Genomic DNA, 17,315 nt, shown 5'->3' with positions numbered 1-17,315 from the left:
GCTGTCCAGTACTGGCATGGCGACGTTTGACTTACAAACATCTGCCATACGTGCAGCCAAAGAGCTCCTGCTATTTTTTCCCCTTATGCACTTGACTGGCTTTGCACTGGGCTTTCAGAGGTGTCGTATGACACCCTGCCACGTGACCTTCTGACGCCATCCGCTCAAACGTTGCCTGCATGCGTACTTCTGATGAGGCCCAAGAAGGCCAAATCAGCTGCCCAGTACTGGCATGGAGACGTTTGACTTACAAACATCTACTATACGTGCAGCCAAAGAGCTCCCGCTATTTTTTTCCCTTATACACTTTACCTGCCTTGCACTGGGCTTTCAGTGGTGACATATGACACCCTGACGGGAGGCATCGAGTGCCACATGACCTTCTGACGCCATCCGCTCAAACGTTGCCTGCCTGCGTACTGCTGATGATCCCCAAGAAGCCCGAAACAGCTGTTCAGTACTGGCATGGCAACGTTTGACTTACAAACATATGCTCTACGTGCAGCCAAAGAGCTCCTGCTATTTTTTTCCCCTTATACACTTGACTGGCGTTGCACTGGGCTTTCAGAGGTGTCGTATGACACCCAGACGGGAGGCATCACGTGCCACGTGACCTTCTGACGCCATCCGCTCAAACGTTGCCTGCCTGCGTACTGCTGATGAGGCCCAAGAAGGCCGAAACAGCTGTCCAGTACTGGCATGGCGACGTTTGAATTACAAACATATGCTATACGTGCAGCCAAAGAGCTCCTGCTATTTGTTTTCCTTAGACACTTGACTGGCTTCACACTGGGCTTTCAGAGGTGTCCTACGACACTCTGACGGGAGGCATCACGTGCCACGTGACCTTCTTACGCCATCCGCTCAAACGTTACCTGCCTGCGTACTGCTGATGAGGCCCAAGAAGGCCGAAACAGCTGTTCAGTGCTGGCATGGTGACGTTTGACTTACAAACATGTGGTGTACGTGCAGCCAAAGAGCTCCTGCTATTTTTTTTCTCTTATACACTTGACTGGCTTTGCACTGGGCTTTCAGAGGTGTCTTATGACACCCTGACGGGAGGCATCACGTGCCACGTGACGTTCTGACGCCATCCGCTCAAACGTTGCCTGCCTGCGTACTGCTGATGAGGCCGAAGAAGCCTGAAACAGCTGTTCAGTACTGGCATGGCGGCGTTTGACTTACAAACATGTGATATACGTGCACCCAGAGCTCCTGCTATTTTTTCCCTTATACAATTGACTGGCCTTGCACTGGGCTTTCAGAGGTGTCCTACGACACCCTGACGGGAGGCATCACGTGCCACGTGACCTTCTGACGCCATCCGCTCAAACGTTACCTGCAGCGTACTGCTGATGAGGCCCAAGAAGGCCGAAACAGCTGTCCAGTACTGGCATGGTGACGTTTGACTTACAAACATATGGTGTACGTGCAGCCAAAGAGCTCCTGCTATTTTTTCCCCTTATGCACTTGACTGGCTTTGCACTGGGCTTTCAGAGGTGTCTTATGACACCCTGACGGGAGGCATCACGTGCCACGTGACGTTCTGACGCCATCCGCTCAAACGTTGCCTGCCTGCGTACTGCTGATGAGGCCGAAGAAGCCTGAAACAGCTGTTCAGTACTGGCATGGCGACGTTTGACTTACAAACATGTGATATACGTGCACCCAAAGAGCTCCTGCTATTTTTTTCCTTATACAATTGACTGGCCTTGCACTGGGCTTTCAGAGGTGTCTTATGACACCCTGACGGGAGGCATCACGTGCCACGTGACCTTCTGACGCCATCCGCTCAAACGTTGCCTGCCTGCGTACTGCTGATGAGGCCCAAAAAGGCCGAATCAGCTGCCCAGTACTGGCATGGAGACGTTTGACTTACAAAGATCTGCTATACGTGCAGCCAAAGAGCTCCTGCTATTTTTTCCCTTATACACTTTACTGGCCTTGCACTGGGCTTTCAGAGGTGACGTATGACACCCTGACGGGAGGCATCGCGTGCCACGTGACCTTCTGACGCCATCCGCTCAAACGTCGCCTGCATGCGTACTGCTGATGAGGCACAAGAAGGCAGAATAAGCTGCCCAGTAGTGGCATGGCGACGGTTGACTTAAAAACATCTGCTATACGTGCAGCCGAAGAGCTCCTGCTATTTTTTCCCTTATACACTTGACTGGCGTTGCACTGGGCTTTCAGAGGTGTCGTAGGACACCCTGACGGGAGGCATCACGTGCCACGTGACCTTCTGACGCCATCCGCTCAAACGTTGCCTGCCTGCGTACTGCTGATGAGGCCCAAGAAGCCCGAAACAGCTGCCCAGTAGTGGCATGGCGACGTTTGACTTACAGACATATGCTGTACGTGCAGCCAAAGAGCTCCTGCTATTTTTTTTCCTTTATACACTTGACCGGCTTTGCACTGGGCTTTCAGAGGTGTCATATGACACCCTGACGGGAGGCGTCACGTGCCACGTGACCTTCTGGCGCCATCCGCTCAAACGTTGCCTGCATGCGTACTGCTGATGAGGCCCAAGAAGGCCGAATCAGCTGCCCAGTAGTGGTATGGCTACGTTTGACTTACAAACATCTGCTATACGTGCAGCCAAAGAGCTCTTGCTATTTTTTTCCCTTATACACTTGAGTGGCCTTACACTGGGCTTTCAGAGGTGTCTATGACCCTGACGGGAGGCATCACGTGCCACGTGACCTTCTGACGCCATCCGCTCAAACGTTGCCTGCATGCGTACTGCTGATGAGGCCCAAGAAGCCCGAAACAGCTGTCCAGTACTGGCATGGCGACGCTTGACGTACAAACATATGCTATACGTGAAGCCAAAGAGCTCCTGCTATTTTTCCCCTTATACACTTGACTGGCTTTGCAGTGGGCTTTCAGAGGTGTCGTATGACACCCTGACGGGAGGCATCACGTGGCCATGTGACCTTCTGGCGCCATCCGCTCAAACGTTGCCTGCATGCGTACTGCTGATGAGGCCCAAGAAGGCCGAATGAGCTGCCCAGTACTGGCATGGCGACGTTTGAGTTACAAACATCTGCTATACGTGCAGCCAACAATTGATATAATTGAAAATGGGGATAAATTGGTTCAGACTCACCGGTTAGTCAATCCCAACCCGGCGAAACTACTAGCAGTGACACTCAGGCGTTTTTCCAACTCAGAAAAATCGCGGACAAAATTGCGCGCTACTCCTCTCACCTTAATACTCTGGTAACTTATGAAAGGAGTGGAAAATTCCCGCGAGGACTGCAGATTCATAAGATATCTACGTTTCCTCTTAACCAAAATCTTGAAAAAAAGTGGCTATCAACCCTGCACAATACGTCCCTAGCCCTAACTAAAATACTAATTTTGCAGTGTCAAGATACAACCAATTCCCTGTCAGAGGAGGCAAACACCGTCTCAAACGCAACCACCTTATCTGAGTCTCATAGAGCAGAACTAGACGAGTTCTTTCAAAAGAAACGAGTGAGCCTAAAACTACAGAAAGAAAAAAAAAGCTCACTCGGGATAACATACAACATCATACCGCCGATAACACAGCCTCAAAAGCGCCCAATTTCTTCTCCACTTCTGCTGTAGCCTCAAACCCTAATCTGCAGCAGGCCCCTGAAACGCATCTAAATAATAATTCCCCTCCAATGCGTGATGCCGACCGACTACCAAAAGATTGTAACGTATCAACCTTTCTTCACGTGAACTTACGAACTCCGATCGTTCCCTACTTGGTAAAGGATTATCGTTCTGCCCTAATGATGCAAGAATGGATGAATACCAGTTACATTTAGATCTTGATAACTTTGCCCGGAGGCTACGCCTTGCAGAATATTTTCATGAAAAGACATAGTCGAACGGTAATTTGTTTCGTATAAAATCAGAGTTCACTCCAGAACCTAACCGAGATAAAACCCTTGATTTGTACATTAAAGCATTTAGCATTAAGTTCAGAAGGATATCTTCCGTGCGTATCAGGACAGCGCCAAACGCAAACTCAGGTATAACCTCACTAAGCAGGAGCAAGAAGGCTTGTCGGCATTAGAGAACGACAAGGATATCGTAATTAAGAGGGCAGATAAAGGAGGCGCGATAGTTGTAATGGATAAACAATCATACGTTACAGAAGGCCTCCGCCAACTTCAGTGCGCGGAATTTTACAGACCTCTCGAAACTGACCCATTCCCCGAAATTAGTGCCAATGTAACCAAGGTCCTAACAGGATTAAAAAACGCTAAAAAGATTGACGAGAGCTTGTACCAGTATTTACTCCCAAAGGACCCTAGGCCTGGTAGATTTTACATGCTCCCCAAGATACATAAGCCGGGTAACCCCAGAAGACCGACTGTTTCCTGTAATGGTACAGCCACTGAGAATCTTTCATCATTCGTGGATCATCTCCTCAAGCCCATCCCGTCTAAATTCGACTCGTACGTTAAGGCTACCAACCATTTCCTTCAAGATATACGTAAAATAAACGTTCCCCCTAACTGTCTGTTAGCAACCCTAGATGTCACTTCGCTGTATACTAACATTCCTCACTCAGATGGAATAGCAGCAGCAGAGTGTGCATTTAAGAATCAACCCGATCAGGGTTATGATACGTCTGTCCTCACGGAACTCCTGAACCTGATCCTAACATGCAATAACTTTGAATTCGACGACAAACGCTACATATAGGTCAATGGTACAGCAATGGGAACAAAAATGGCCCCTAACTATGCAAATATCTTCATGGCATCCTTGGAAGAACCGTTCCTCAGAAATTGTGCACTGAAGCCACTCCTATATAAGCGATTCCTAGATGATATATTCATTATTTGGCCCCACTCCGAATACGACCTTCAGTTGTTTGTTAACGGCTTTAACCAAGTACATCCCCAGTATTGAATTTACATTCAATTACTCCTCCTCAGCTGTTAATTTTCTGCATGTGGAAGTTAAACTACATAATGGAATCATAACCACCGGTCTGTATCGCAAGCCTACCGACTCCCAACAATATCTATCGTTCCAGAGTTGCCACCCCAGGCACACTAAGCTAGCTATCACTTATAGTCAGGCGCTGCGTTACCGGAGAATATGTTCTAACGATGATGAACTAGACAATCATCTTGAGAGCCTTGAAGAAACTTTCGCAGATAGAAAATATCCTAATCAGGTCGTAAAAGATGCCATAGCCAGAGCTAGATCAACCGATCGAGAGAACCTATTCCAAACTCAGCCCCGAGCCGATAAGAATTCTTCGGTAAACCTCACTATTAGCTTCAACGGTTATGCCCCGGACGTAAACCGCATACTTAAACGGCACTATGCAATCCTCACCCAATCTGATCGTATGAGTCAGGTGTTTCCGGAACCACCCCGCGTTACTTATCGTCGAGCAAGGAACATCCAAGACAGACTTGTGAACGCCAAGTTAAACAAGTCCTCGGAACACAACGGTTGTCAACCATGCAACGGACGCAGATGCCAGATCTGTAAATTAATGCAAACGGCTACCAGAGTAGAAAGCACAGATTCTAACTATCGCACAAAAATTAATGGTCTCTTGGTAACTCTTGGTAATGGTAACTCTTCTAACGTCCTTTATCTCCTTCAATGTAATGAGTGCAAGGCCCAATATATCGGTCAAACAGCTACATCCTTCCGAATCCGATTCAACAACCACAGGACCGACGTATCAAAGAAACCAAATCTGCCAGTGTCTCGACATTTTAGTAAACCCGGCCACTCAATTAACGACATAGCCATTTTCGTTCTGCAATCGGGTTTTCCATCTACAAATTTAAAAGCCAGATTAGCGAGGACCCCGGCGTCCTCTCAACAGTTCGCAACCTAAATTCCTAATTCCCTCAGAATACATACACTCTTTTGTATCTTTTTCAGACTCCCCGGTTGGTCACCCCAGGAAATCATTGCCCTCCGGCGAAGAACATGACTGCCTATGATTCATTGTACCCCTTTACCTTTGTTTGACAAAGCACGTGTGCTGCCCTCTGTCCTTGTACATATTCCCCTCTCATTCTTTGCAATTGCCTTGCGTCACCATAATATCCCATTCCTGTTGAAGACAGCGCTGCTGTCGAAACGTCGAATACTCCCTCTTATTTTTTAATAAAGTTCCCCTTTTATACCTTGTCCTGTAGAAGCACTGTCTCCACTTCTGATCTTTACTGAATACCTTTATTTTTCGTGGTCAACCGCATGTAGAGGACGATGGTCTTCCTCTACATGAGCCCCGACCGGCGATGATGGTATGCCACGGAGAGGCGATGACTGTGGCCTGTCTCCATGGCCGCGCCGGTGGAACTGAGGCAGGTGCTCCAGGCGCGTGGCCATCTTCGTCGCTGTCCACCGGCCGCTACATCACTCCCCCCCTCAGACGCGGAGCGGCGCTTGCGCGTCGATACTAAGACGGGAGGAATGGCGACGGCACGTGGACGTGGGAAAGTGAGGCTTGAGAAGTGAGAAAGTACGGCTTGAGTTCGCGGCAGCAGGCGCGGCAGGATAGCGGGCGTGGACGTTCGTTGTAGAGCGTTGTTGCGGACGGTCGATTTAGTGCGCTGTGCCGTCGTGCTGCTGCGCCAGTGATCAGCTTGCGTCGTGTCAAGTGGAAGCAGGGCGATGGGGGCAGCGTGAGACATTTCCGCGAGCGACCTCCGGAAAGCGTTGCCGAGCTGACGTATGTGCGGCGTCAGGGCGTAAGAACAGCGACGTACCGATACCGGTAGTGGAGCGTGTTGCTCATTGAACAGTCGCTGGTGATGCCGGGGTGTGCCATCGCGAAGTACGTGGAGGCCTGAAGAAGAGTGCGGGACCACGGCGTACCGCGACCGGTACGGGGCGTTGAAGCCGAAGAGTGCCGGGTCAGAAGAAGTGAGCGTAGCCTCCGATTACGAGCCCCGGCGGAGAGACGTGCTCGGTGACTCACGATAGGTGGGCCCTAGCGCCATCGTCTGCTGTCTTGAGCAGGTGAGCGGATGTTGCTGCCCCATAATAGCCGTCGTTGTGAAATTTGGGATGGTACTGGGCCGAATTATGCCGAACATGGTGTTCGTTATTCGGGTCACCAAATGTAGAGGACGATGGTCTTCCTCTACATGAGCCCCGACCGGCGATGATGCTATGCCACGGAGAGGCGATGACTGTGGCCTGTCTCCATGGCCGCGCCGGTGGAACTGAGGCAGGTGCTCCAGGCGCGTGGCCATCTTCGTCGCTGTCCACCGGTCGCTACAATTTCAACTTATATATATATATATATATATATATATATAGACTACAAGTAATGAAGAGACTTGGGAGGCCGTATAAGGGTTAAAAATTTCGGATATCGAAGTCCCGACCGGTTCCCTGCTTGTAACACTCGATGTTACCTCATTGTACACCAATATTCCTCACGATGACGGCATCCATGCCACTGTCGTAACATATGAAAAATTTTCCGAAAAACCGTACGACTCTGCTGTCGTAGAAACACTAATTTCTCTAATACTCACATGTAATAATTTTGAATTTGACAACAGGCATTACATTCAAATTAACGGCACAGCCATGGGCACGAAAATGGCCCCAAATTACGCGAATATCTTTATGGGTGATGTAGAAGGACGGTTCCTTAGCACCTGTCAACTTAAACCCCTAATTTTTAAGCGCTTTTTGGACGACATATTCATGCTGTGGCCACATTCTGAAGACTCGCTTCTGTCTTTCATTGAAAACTTCGGTAACATGCACCCCACAATACAATTCACTCACGCTTATTCTAGAGAGAGCATAGATTTTCTAGATGTCCATATAGGCATATCCAATGGCACCCTCGTAACAAATCTGTACCGAAAACCGACTGACTCCCAACAGTACCTATCATTTCACAGCTGCCATCCCCGACATACAAAATTGGCCATCCCGTACAGTCAGGCCCTCCGCTACCGGCGCATTTGTTCCCAAGAGGACGAGCTGGACGCAAACCTTAACGATCTTCAAAACACGCTGGTCAGCCGAAACTTCCCCCAGGATCTCGTGAAGGACGCGATATGTAGAGCCCGCCGTACTAATCGCAGTGAACTTCTAAAAAACTCAACACGCCCCGAACGCCCCAAGCGGGTTTATCTTACAGTCACCTTCAATGGCGCGATCCCTAACCTTAAAAACATACTGAAACGTCATCACCCAATTTTAACACAGTCGGAGCGCCTTGGAGAAATATTCCCTGAACCGCAACGCATAGCATATCGTCGTGCAAGAAATCTTCAAGACCACTTAGTCAACGCAAAAGTCAATAAGCCACCTCCTACAACCGAAGGCTGCCACCCATGCAACGGACGAAGATGCCAAATTTGTATTGTAATGCAGACTGCAGACAGGGTACAAAGCACAAACAGCAACTTCCAAGTAAAAATCAAAACTACTTCTGACTGCAACTCATCCAACGTAGTATATCTATTGCAATGCAACGCATGCAAAGCACAATATATCGGCCAAACTACAACATCATTCCGAATTCGTTTTAATAATCACAGGTCCGATATTACAAAGAAACCAAATCTCCCTGTGTCGCGTCATTTCAATCAAACCGGCCACTCATTCAAGGACATCCACGTGTACATCTTACAATCTGGTTTCCCCTCAGACCGTAGCAGGCAACAGCGTGAATCATTCCTAATCCACAAATTCCAGTCCACGATAAACGAAGACCCCGGCGTATTGTCTACAGTTCGCAGCCTTAGCTCCTAGACCAAGTCCCCCGACCCTCTTTCGTTCTTTCTGCCGTATCTCTCTTATCTTTTCAGGTTTATCAGACGACCAAGGAGAACTCTCCTGGAAGACAGTCAACGCTCCTGCAAGTGCTCAATGGACCATTAGCAACAACGCTCCTGCAACATCACCAACTCCGCTCCACGTGCACTGTTCCCCTCTCATTTCCCCCCTTTCCCTTGTATATAAGCCCTTGTCACCTATTTCCAAGTTTAGTTCTGTTGAAGGCAGCGCTGACTGCCGCAACGTCGACCCCTAACTGTAAATCTATTCCTAGCGCCCCCTTAATTATTAATGTAATAAAAGTAGCAAGTGTTTTAACCTTTATACGGCCTCCCAAGTCTCTTCATTACTTGTAGTCTATTTGTTTTCGCGTCCATCTGTACTCAGTTATACATTCATATATATATATATATATATATAGGTATTCAATAAAGATCAGAAGTGGAGACGGTGCTTCTACAGGACAAGGAATAAAAGGGGAACTTTATTAAAAACTAAGAGGGAGTATTCGACGTTTCGACAGCAGCGCTGTCTTCAACAGGAATGGGATCTTATGGTGACGCAAGACAATTACAAAGAATGAGAGAATGAATGAATGAATTTTATTTTTCGTGGTCAACCGCATTCGTTTATTTCAACTTATATATATATATATATATATATACTCATTGAACGATGCGACAGCACCAGAGGACACGTGTTTCGCCGTGTTTGCGGCTCGTCGGCCCTGGGTAGCTGCGCATCGTTCGAGATTGGCAAACCAGGGGTCACTCAGCGAGCGATATACACCTGGGAGGGTGACTAAGCACTCCTCAATGCCACAGTGCAAGCCAGTGAAATATAAAGAGGGGGGAAAAGCCATTAAAAAAAATAAGTAAATAATGCTAGACGTGTTTGAAATTCAAACTTACAGATTAAACAGATTTTTTTTTAATGGCTTTTCCCCCCTCTTTATATTTCACCTGCTTGCACTGTGGCATTGAGGAGTGCTTAGTCACCCTCCCAGGTGTATATCGCTCGCTGAGTGACCCCTGGTTTGCCAATCTCGAACGATGCGCAGCTACCCAGGGCCGACGAGCCGCAAACACGGCGAAACACGTGTCCTCTGGTGCTGTCGCATCGTTCAATGAGTATCTGTTTCTCTACGTGCAGCCATAGAAGCCATTTTAATCTGTAAGTTTGAATTTCAAACACGTCTAGCATTATTTACTTATTTTTTAATGGCTTTTCCCCCTCTTTATATATATATATGTGTGTGTGTGGGGGGGGGGCGTATATATGTAAATTCCTTGTTAGCGCCGCAAAGCAACTATGGGGAGAGTAGTGTAATGGGGTAGAGTATCGCCCTTGACGGTGAAACTCTCCAGTCATCATATCGTAATAACGTTGTTGTTGTTCAACTACTATGGGTAGAAAATGAGGGGAGCAAACACTTGTACCCCTATGCAATCTTACGTTGATTGTCACGCTGTAGTGAGATATCGTCCGCGTGGAAATGATTGGCATGCAGACGTGTGTTGGGAGAGTGGAAACTGAAGTCTCCAGTCGGGGGGGGGGGGGGGCGGAGTGGCACGATTCCACGCATTCTTCAGAGTTTCGTCGGTAAGAAATGCGAATAGCGGCATACGTTCTCTGCGTGACTGCTTCCCGGAATTGCAGAACGACACAGCAGCATTTGGGCATAAATTATTCTTTCACGAACGCCGTGCGAGAAATACCACCCGCAACAGCTACGAGCCGGTTGGAGTAGCACCCGTAGTATCGAGAGCGCCGCCATGGCGGTCGCTCCTCGGCCTAGAACGACCTCTTTCATAGGGTTACGACGGAGTTAGATGACCAGGAGCATTGAAGGACCCTGGTATTACGTAGTGTACCATCTCAGTACTGTAATTGGTATATAATACTGATTTGTGGGAAGTATTATGCGTTTGTATTATAATACAAAATATTACTTTTGCTGCCCACCCCTGGAGGTCTGTGAGTCAGTTGTTGACCTGTATCCTCCTATCGCTGTTAATTTTCAGAAATTACGCGTTAGATCTCATTAATGTCAACTGCGAAATTATTACGGGAGCAATCTCGAATTGAATACGAGACTGCGCACTCTTGATTAGTGGCGGTAAGTAATCAGGTACTCACGTGAGATGATTTGTAATATTGCTCATAACACAAGGCAACAGATCAAAAAGCCTAGAGTTTCCCTCCAGCAAATAGTGGTCCGGTGTGCAGGCCGTCGGTGCACCGAGTCTGGAAAACAGAAAATTGTATACGAGACATTATTTTCAAAATACATTTAAAAAGAGTCATTGCCCTAGGCCTTTCATGGATTGTCCTGCACCAGTGGCGTGACCCTGTGGGTGAAAGCGTCCGCCCGTAGGTGGTAGCCGACGTTGTGCTAAAGACCGAGATGTGGTATGTTCTGTCTTAACCAGTGCTGTGTTGTCTAATTTGCTCCCTTTGCTTTACGGCAGACGAATGTCTACGCAGTTGTCACTGAAGTCGGCCCAGGAGACGTACTAACCCCATATTTCCAACTCCTTGCTGCTATGCTCTTTCCCTCGGTCCTCGTCTGTACGCCGCTGATAGCGACAATTGCTTCGCGGTGCTAACACGGAATCAGTTGAAACCAGAAAACAAAACATTGTCCTGCAAGCTTCTCAAATACATCACCGCTAAAATTCCCCTACGATTCATGATGCCAAGTGCAGCTAACGCTCACAACGGTGGAGTTGACATGGAAGAAGGACACAAGCTTGCGGGCGTAAATGCGACGAAGGCGGCATCTCATTCACTCTAAACAGTGATAGAATGACGACAAAGTAGAAAGGTGAAGGCCGAAGAAGTCGATAGGACTGTCTCACACCAACAGCGGTACCTTGTTTGGGCCAACAGGCTGTACGCTTGAGGGTGAAGATAACAATGTTAACCAGGAGCAGATAAGATGACGGAGGCTATCACGTTCTCTTTAGTTTAAGCCTGGCAAGTACAGCATCGCTACTAACAAGGGAGGGATAACTCACGCAGTCTGCCGCAGGACCGAGCATGCGTAACTCCAGGACCATCTGGGACAATTTGTGTTTACAGAGTAAAGGTGATTTTCTTTTTTCGAAGACAGAATGGAATTTATTGTTAGATTTTGTGTGATTACTCATTTCGTACATATTCGATTGGTTGAGTTATTCCCATCATTACCATAATTAAGACTGCATGTATCGAATATTACTGGTGCATTTGATGTCATTCGCAATTATGTCATTCGCATGAGCCGTCATAACTTTCTTCCTTTCTCTCATTATATGTTCAATGCAGGGTTGGTTGCCGAAAATATTATTGTTTCTGGTTCCGTTTCCGGTAACTGAAAAACTCGGCTTTTCGTTTGAGTTTCTGTTTCCGTTTCTGGAGGATTTTCGGTAGTGGTTTCTAATTCCGTTTCCGTGGTAATTCCGGTACTGGTTTCTGTTTCTGATCCGGAACTCGTACTGTCTGGTTTTGGCTTTTTCATGTGAGATGTTCTAGTTACATAATGGATGCAAGAGGAAAGCTACACCAAACAAAAACACTAAAACCTTAATGCAAAGTTCGTCACGAATCTTATACACCGCAAGTAGATGCCTCTCTGTCTTGCGGATATACATGCCTTTAAGTTTCAAAAGTCTCCGCTCGTGCGCAAAAATAACACGTCATCCAGGACTTTCGCGGCTATGTTGCTGTGTAGTGGGGTCAACACGAAAGAAATTCTCGAAAATAAACGAATGAATGAATGAAAGATGACTGGAAGAATAGTGCGGATATATATATATATAATTTTCATATTACCGCGAAAACACTGAAACGTCCTGCGAATTTGGTGTCCGTTAACGTTACCACTTTTGAATTTCGTTTCCGTTTCGGTTTCTGGTAGTGGAAACTAAAACAATTTTGTTTCCGTTTTCATTTTCGTTCCCTGTTGAATTTCGGTAATTACTGTTTCTCGTTTCCGGTAGCCAACCCTGGTTTCATGCTTCAGAGGAAAAAAAGTCAGGGAACAAGCTATACCTTTCTTTGTGGACACACAAATAATCTGCATTCACCCCCTTCATAAGCCTGGATCAACTCTGTTGGCTGGGCATGGCTGGGCGGGGGGGGGGGGGGATGTCAAGCGGTCCAGAGGTGTCACGAGGAGCCGAGGACTGGAACGACGATCTTCTCTCAGCAGCGCGATACGAGTCTATCTTCGAGACGAGTGAGCTGTTTCTGCGGCGCTGTCGGCCTGTTCATTCCCTTTGACACCGCAATGGGCTGGAACCCATTGCAGCACCAGCCTGTGCCCTGCTTCGTAGACAAGGTTGTAAGCCATTAACACATCCATCACTAACCAGGCGAATAGGCCTCGGATGCCAGAAATTGCAGTCGGTTGCGTCGCAGATGTAGAGTCAGCGAACACGACCCATTCCCGCGGAGTAAAATCAACGATGTGCTGCAGACAGAAAAATATGGCATAGAGTTCCTCAGCTGCGGATGAGGTTTGATGCGTAAGGTGACGTCCTTCCACTACACCTTCAGACGGGATGACGAATGCCGAGGCGGACTTGCGATTTCGAGATGCGTCATCGGTGTATCCTGCGGCAGAGGGAGAAAACTTCCCGTCTACCAGAGCATAAAAATGGGCTCGAAGGACTTGAGGGGGAACCTGATCTCTTCGCTCCTGGAGTTCCGAAAAATGTACGAAGGTAGGTGGCACAGGCAGAGACCAGGGCGCGTCCGGTGGTGTGATGTCCTTAGCTATGCAGCCAGTGAGAACCTTGCGTGTCATCTGCTCTACGCGATGGAAATTACTTTCAGGATGGTATCGAATTTTCCTAAGGAGCGGTTGACGGGGAATGTGCGCACGCAAACATAGGAAATGTCGAGTCGTTTCACGCTCACGGAGAAGCACCACTGCGAGTTCACCAGCTTCAGCAATCACTTGCCGTGTTTCAGCCACTCTTGGAACTCCAAGGCAGCGACGAAGGCTTCGGGCAAACAGGGTCCGAGGGCAAAGGGCCTTTAATGGCGTTGTAGAAATTCTGTGCATGATTCTGTGGCTGTTAAGCACACTCGCCCTCACCAAAGCTGTGTGAACGGCTAGAATGGAGCACTGATCATAGCCCTATCCAAAAGGCAAAGATATGTTGAATTGCAGGAAGCCATCGCTGGCACTTTGGTTTAGAAGGTGCTTAATGTGCAAGCGCAGCGCAGGTCCGAGTCCATGGCGACACCATGGAAGCGATGGGACCGTACAGGCTCGAGTTTTTTTACACCAACCCAAAGAGCGAAATTCTCATAGCCTTGCGGGTGAAGGAGAGCTCGACGCATTTTTCTGGCGAAAGGTCCTTCCCAAGTCACGTCAAGTACTGATGAACATTATTTAATGCTAGCTGCAAAATGCGCTGAATGGCTGGTCGTGACTTGCCTACTATCCAAATGGCAACGTCATCGGCACATTCAGAGAATGCTACTTTGCGAGGAGTTATCGATTTTTGGCGTGCCAATACCACACTAAAGAGTATAAGACTCAGAATGCTTCCTTGCTTGCAGAATGCTTCCTTGGAGTACACCTCGACGAACAGGATGCTTGGTGCTTTGGCCATGGGATGTGCGGAGAGCGATAGGCCGGTTCGTAAGAAAATCGTAGAGCCAGTTGAAGAGTCGACCACATACTCCATAAAAGCGCAAGGCGCGCAGCACACAAATGTGCGAGACCGTACCATAGGCGCGCTTGGTGTAGAGGAAAACGGATACAATGATCCGGCGATGTGCACGAGCATGTTGTAAGTCGAGAACTGAATCCATGGAGCTTCGGTGGCGATGAAAGCCTGCCATTTTGTGGGGTAGCGCACCCTGCTTTTCCAGCCACCAGTTGAGACGATGTAAAACCATTCTCTCCATCAGTTTTCCTGCACAGCTTGTGAGGCTCACACGGCGAAAACGGACAAGAGATTTAGGGGTTTGCCTGGTTTTTGGACGCGAACAACAAACGGCTCCTTCCAGGTAGTTGGTAGGGATCCCAGTTGCCCAGACGTATTATAAACATGAAGGAGCGCTGGGATTGACCTGCCGTCAAGGTTACGGAGTGCGGCATAAGTCGTATTATCTGGTACCGGGGATAAGCCTACACTCATAAGTTTAAACGCTGTCTTTAGCTCGATTAGAATAAAGTCGCTGTCCATCACATCCGGTGGACGGGGCTAGTCTTGATGAATTTCAGCCATAAAGCTCTGGACAAAGCTGCTACGTAGCGCAGTCGTCGAGGCAGCCGCCGGTGTCGTTAATACGACGGATAAATCTGTCGCTAGCTTGTTTTCGTCTACACCCATAACGATAGCCAATGCCGCGAGAGGATTCTTTTGTGGGGTCGCGTCCTTCCGAGCTGGAATTGTCCTCCAGATCTTTGTGGCCGGGTCAAACGGTGAAAAGTGTTGACAAAACTTACGCCAACGCTTTCGGTCTTCTTTCTTAAAGTTCTCGTGTTGCATTACCTTTCATCCGGCGGTATGCTAGAATGTCAGGAAGTTGCCCTGTTCGACGAGCCGTTTGTTCTGCTTTGCAGTGTTATGCCTTAAGGTGGTTAATTGCTGGAGAATGACCAACGTGACCTGTTACTCTTTTAGACAGGATCCCCGCGTCCTGAATGACGCAACGAGTAGTTTGCGAGAGGGCCTCTGGGGACATACCGGTGTGCCCAGATGTTCGGAGGCCGGCACGAAAGAGTCTTCAGTTCGTGAAAGTTATCAGTCCGGTAGTGGGTGAGAGGGGCAGTCTGTCGTGTGAAATATATAAGTCAAAGTGGTTACCCCCTCGGGTGTCGACATCGGTAGCGCACGACAAGTGGCCAATTCTGCGTACTGAGCACCACGAAAGATCCAGTACATCCAGTGACGTTGGTGATCGCATATAAGTTGGCTGTCAGTTGTTAAGTAGGCACATGTAAGCATTCACCATTCCTTCCAAAAACCTCCTTCCCCGACCGTCCGTCCTACGAGGCCTCCTTCCCCAAGCCGTATGGTGAGCATTGAAGTCACCCAGCTCGAGAGCTGGGGATTCCAGTGAATTGAATAAGCGTTCGAGTTCAGTCCACGGAGCCTGTACCGCGGGACGTAGATGGATATTGACGACTGTTAACAGCATGTGCCCAAGGCGGATCTTACAGTTGACATAATCATAAGAGCGATGAGAAAGTGACCCTTTCGGTGCAGTAACGAGGTCATTACAAACGTATAACGCTGTTCTGATCTCAAAGGGTTGATGAGATCGATAGATTGTATATCCATTAACGGCGGTGTGCCGCACCCATGCCAAGTTTGCATACAGCTATGAAATGGAAGTTCTGTTGTTGTCGATGAGATTTAAAACCAAGGAGCTTGTTACGTAGATTGCGAGGATTCAACTGCATCGCTATAGCCTTTCTATACAATTCCATCATGCTGAGGTAAATATAATGCTTCCAATGCCAGAAGCGCTTGAACCTCGGGCAGCTGCGACGCTCCAGGAAATGCAGAGACAATTGCCTTGACTGTCGCGAGCACCGCAGAGAAAAGTGTCACAGGAGGCACAGCTTCGATGGTTGATGGTGGTAACTGTCTTGTCATGCCTGCTGGTACTGTCACACCGGCGTAAATGCGTTTAATCCGCCTAGATGGACCAGGGGGTGTTTGATGGCTGCTTCTGATGGACTTCGCCGCGATGGTGTTCTGCAACCTTCGTTCGGCTTGTGCAGGCCGAGGTGGGAGTGCGGGAAAGTCGTGTTCATTTGTACCATACGTGACGGTGGCACTACCACCCTGGGAGCGTGAGATGGAAGCTGCATATCCGATCTTGGCGTCTTTTTGTGGCAGTCTTCACTGAACATAAAGAAGACGATGCAGGGTGGCCGGATCTACAGTTTGCACATGTTGGCACTCTCTTATTGTTACACTCTGATCGGCGGTGATTTCCGATGTGAGACGAGAGCGAACTATAAGCTTTTTGTTGGCATTGTTAACAATGCAAGGTGTCACAAAAAGTGCACGTCCCTGACACTCAACAGATGAGGAGACGGAACGGTCGTGTTTCGAATGAGGGTTAGCTAAGAGCTTGTTATGTGCTTCTGGTTTTCTGAAGCATTTCAACTAGAGCGTATGTGGTTTACTCACAGGCGAGCAAGCTGGAACGCTGCATTTGGCAAGGCACTGAAACGCTTGCCTATATCGCTAACAATAATAAACTTTTTGCTGGCGTTGCATATTCCTTTCTCCCATGTGAGACCTTGAATGAGAAAAGAAAGTGCATACTTTTAATGTGTATAAGCACCATGTGCTGATTCGTAACATCTCATGTCGTTATATCAATAGCAGCAGAATACGTAATACTTTCATATTTCGTACCTTGTGGACTATAGCTCTTCTGTTTCCCTTCAGTTGTGAATACTTTCCGCCTGCGATATGAAGAGAGTGACATGTTTTTAAAGCTGACAAGGAAGTTTTAACCATGAAATTCACACTCTTCAAGTGCCGTCAAGCGGTGGCGTATCGAGGTCAGAAGGAAGGGTTATC

The 17,315-nt window shown here is 48.1% G+C and overlaps 1 protein-coding gene across 4 annotated transcripts in view; it reads right to left on the bottom strand.

Annotated features, from left to right (window-relative positions):
* Positions 1-17,315, bottom strand: part of LOC135375339 (uncharacterized) — a 113,688-nt gene that overhangs the window by 15,862 nt on the left and 80,511 nt on the right. For 3 of the 4 annotated variants that reach the window (XM_064608067.1, XM_064608069.1, XM_064608068.1), the window contains exons 5-7: positions 17,148-17,197; positions 16,917-17,028; positions 10,906-11,013 (exon numbers count right to left, since the gene is read on the bottom strand). In XM_064608067.1, coding sequence (XP_064464137.1) covers positions 10,906-11,013; positions 16,917-17,028; positions 17,148-17,197 — 270 coding nt within the window. The remainder of the gene's footprint in view (positions 1-10,905; positions 11,014-16,916; positions 17,029-17,147; positions 17,198-17,315) is intronic. The other variant, XM_064608070.1, reaches the window with a different exon arrangement.

Source organism: Ornithodoros turicata, unplaced genomic scaffold, assembly GCF_037126465.1.
Source record: "Ornithodoros turicata isolate Travis unplaced genomic scaffold, ASM3712646v1 ctg00000857.1, whole genome shotgun sequence".
Lineage (NCBI taxonomy): Eukaryota > Metazoa > Arthropoda > Arachnida > Ixodida > Argasidae > Ornithodoros > Ornithodoros turicata.
Note: the sequence above shows the minus strand (reverse complement) of the source record. Positions and strands in the feature narration are given on the sequence as shown.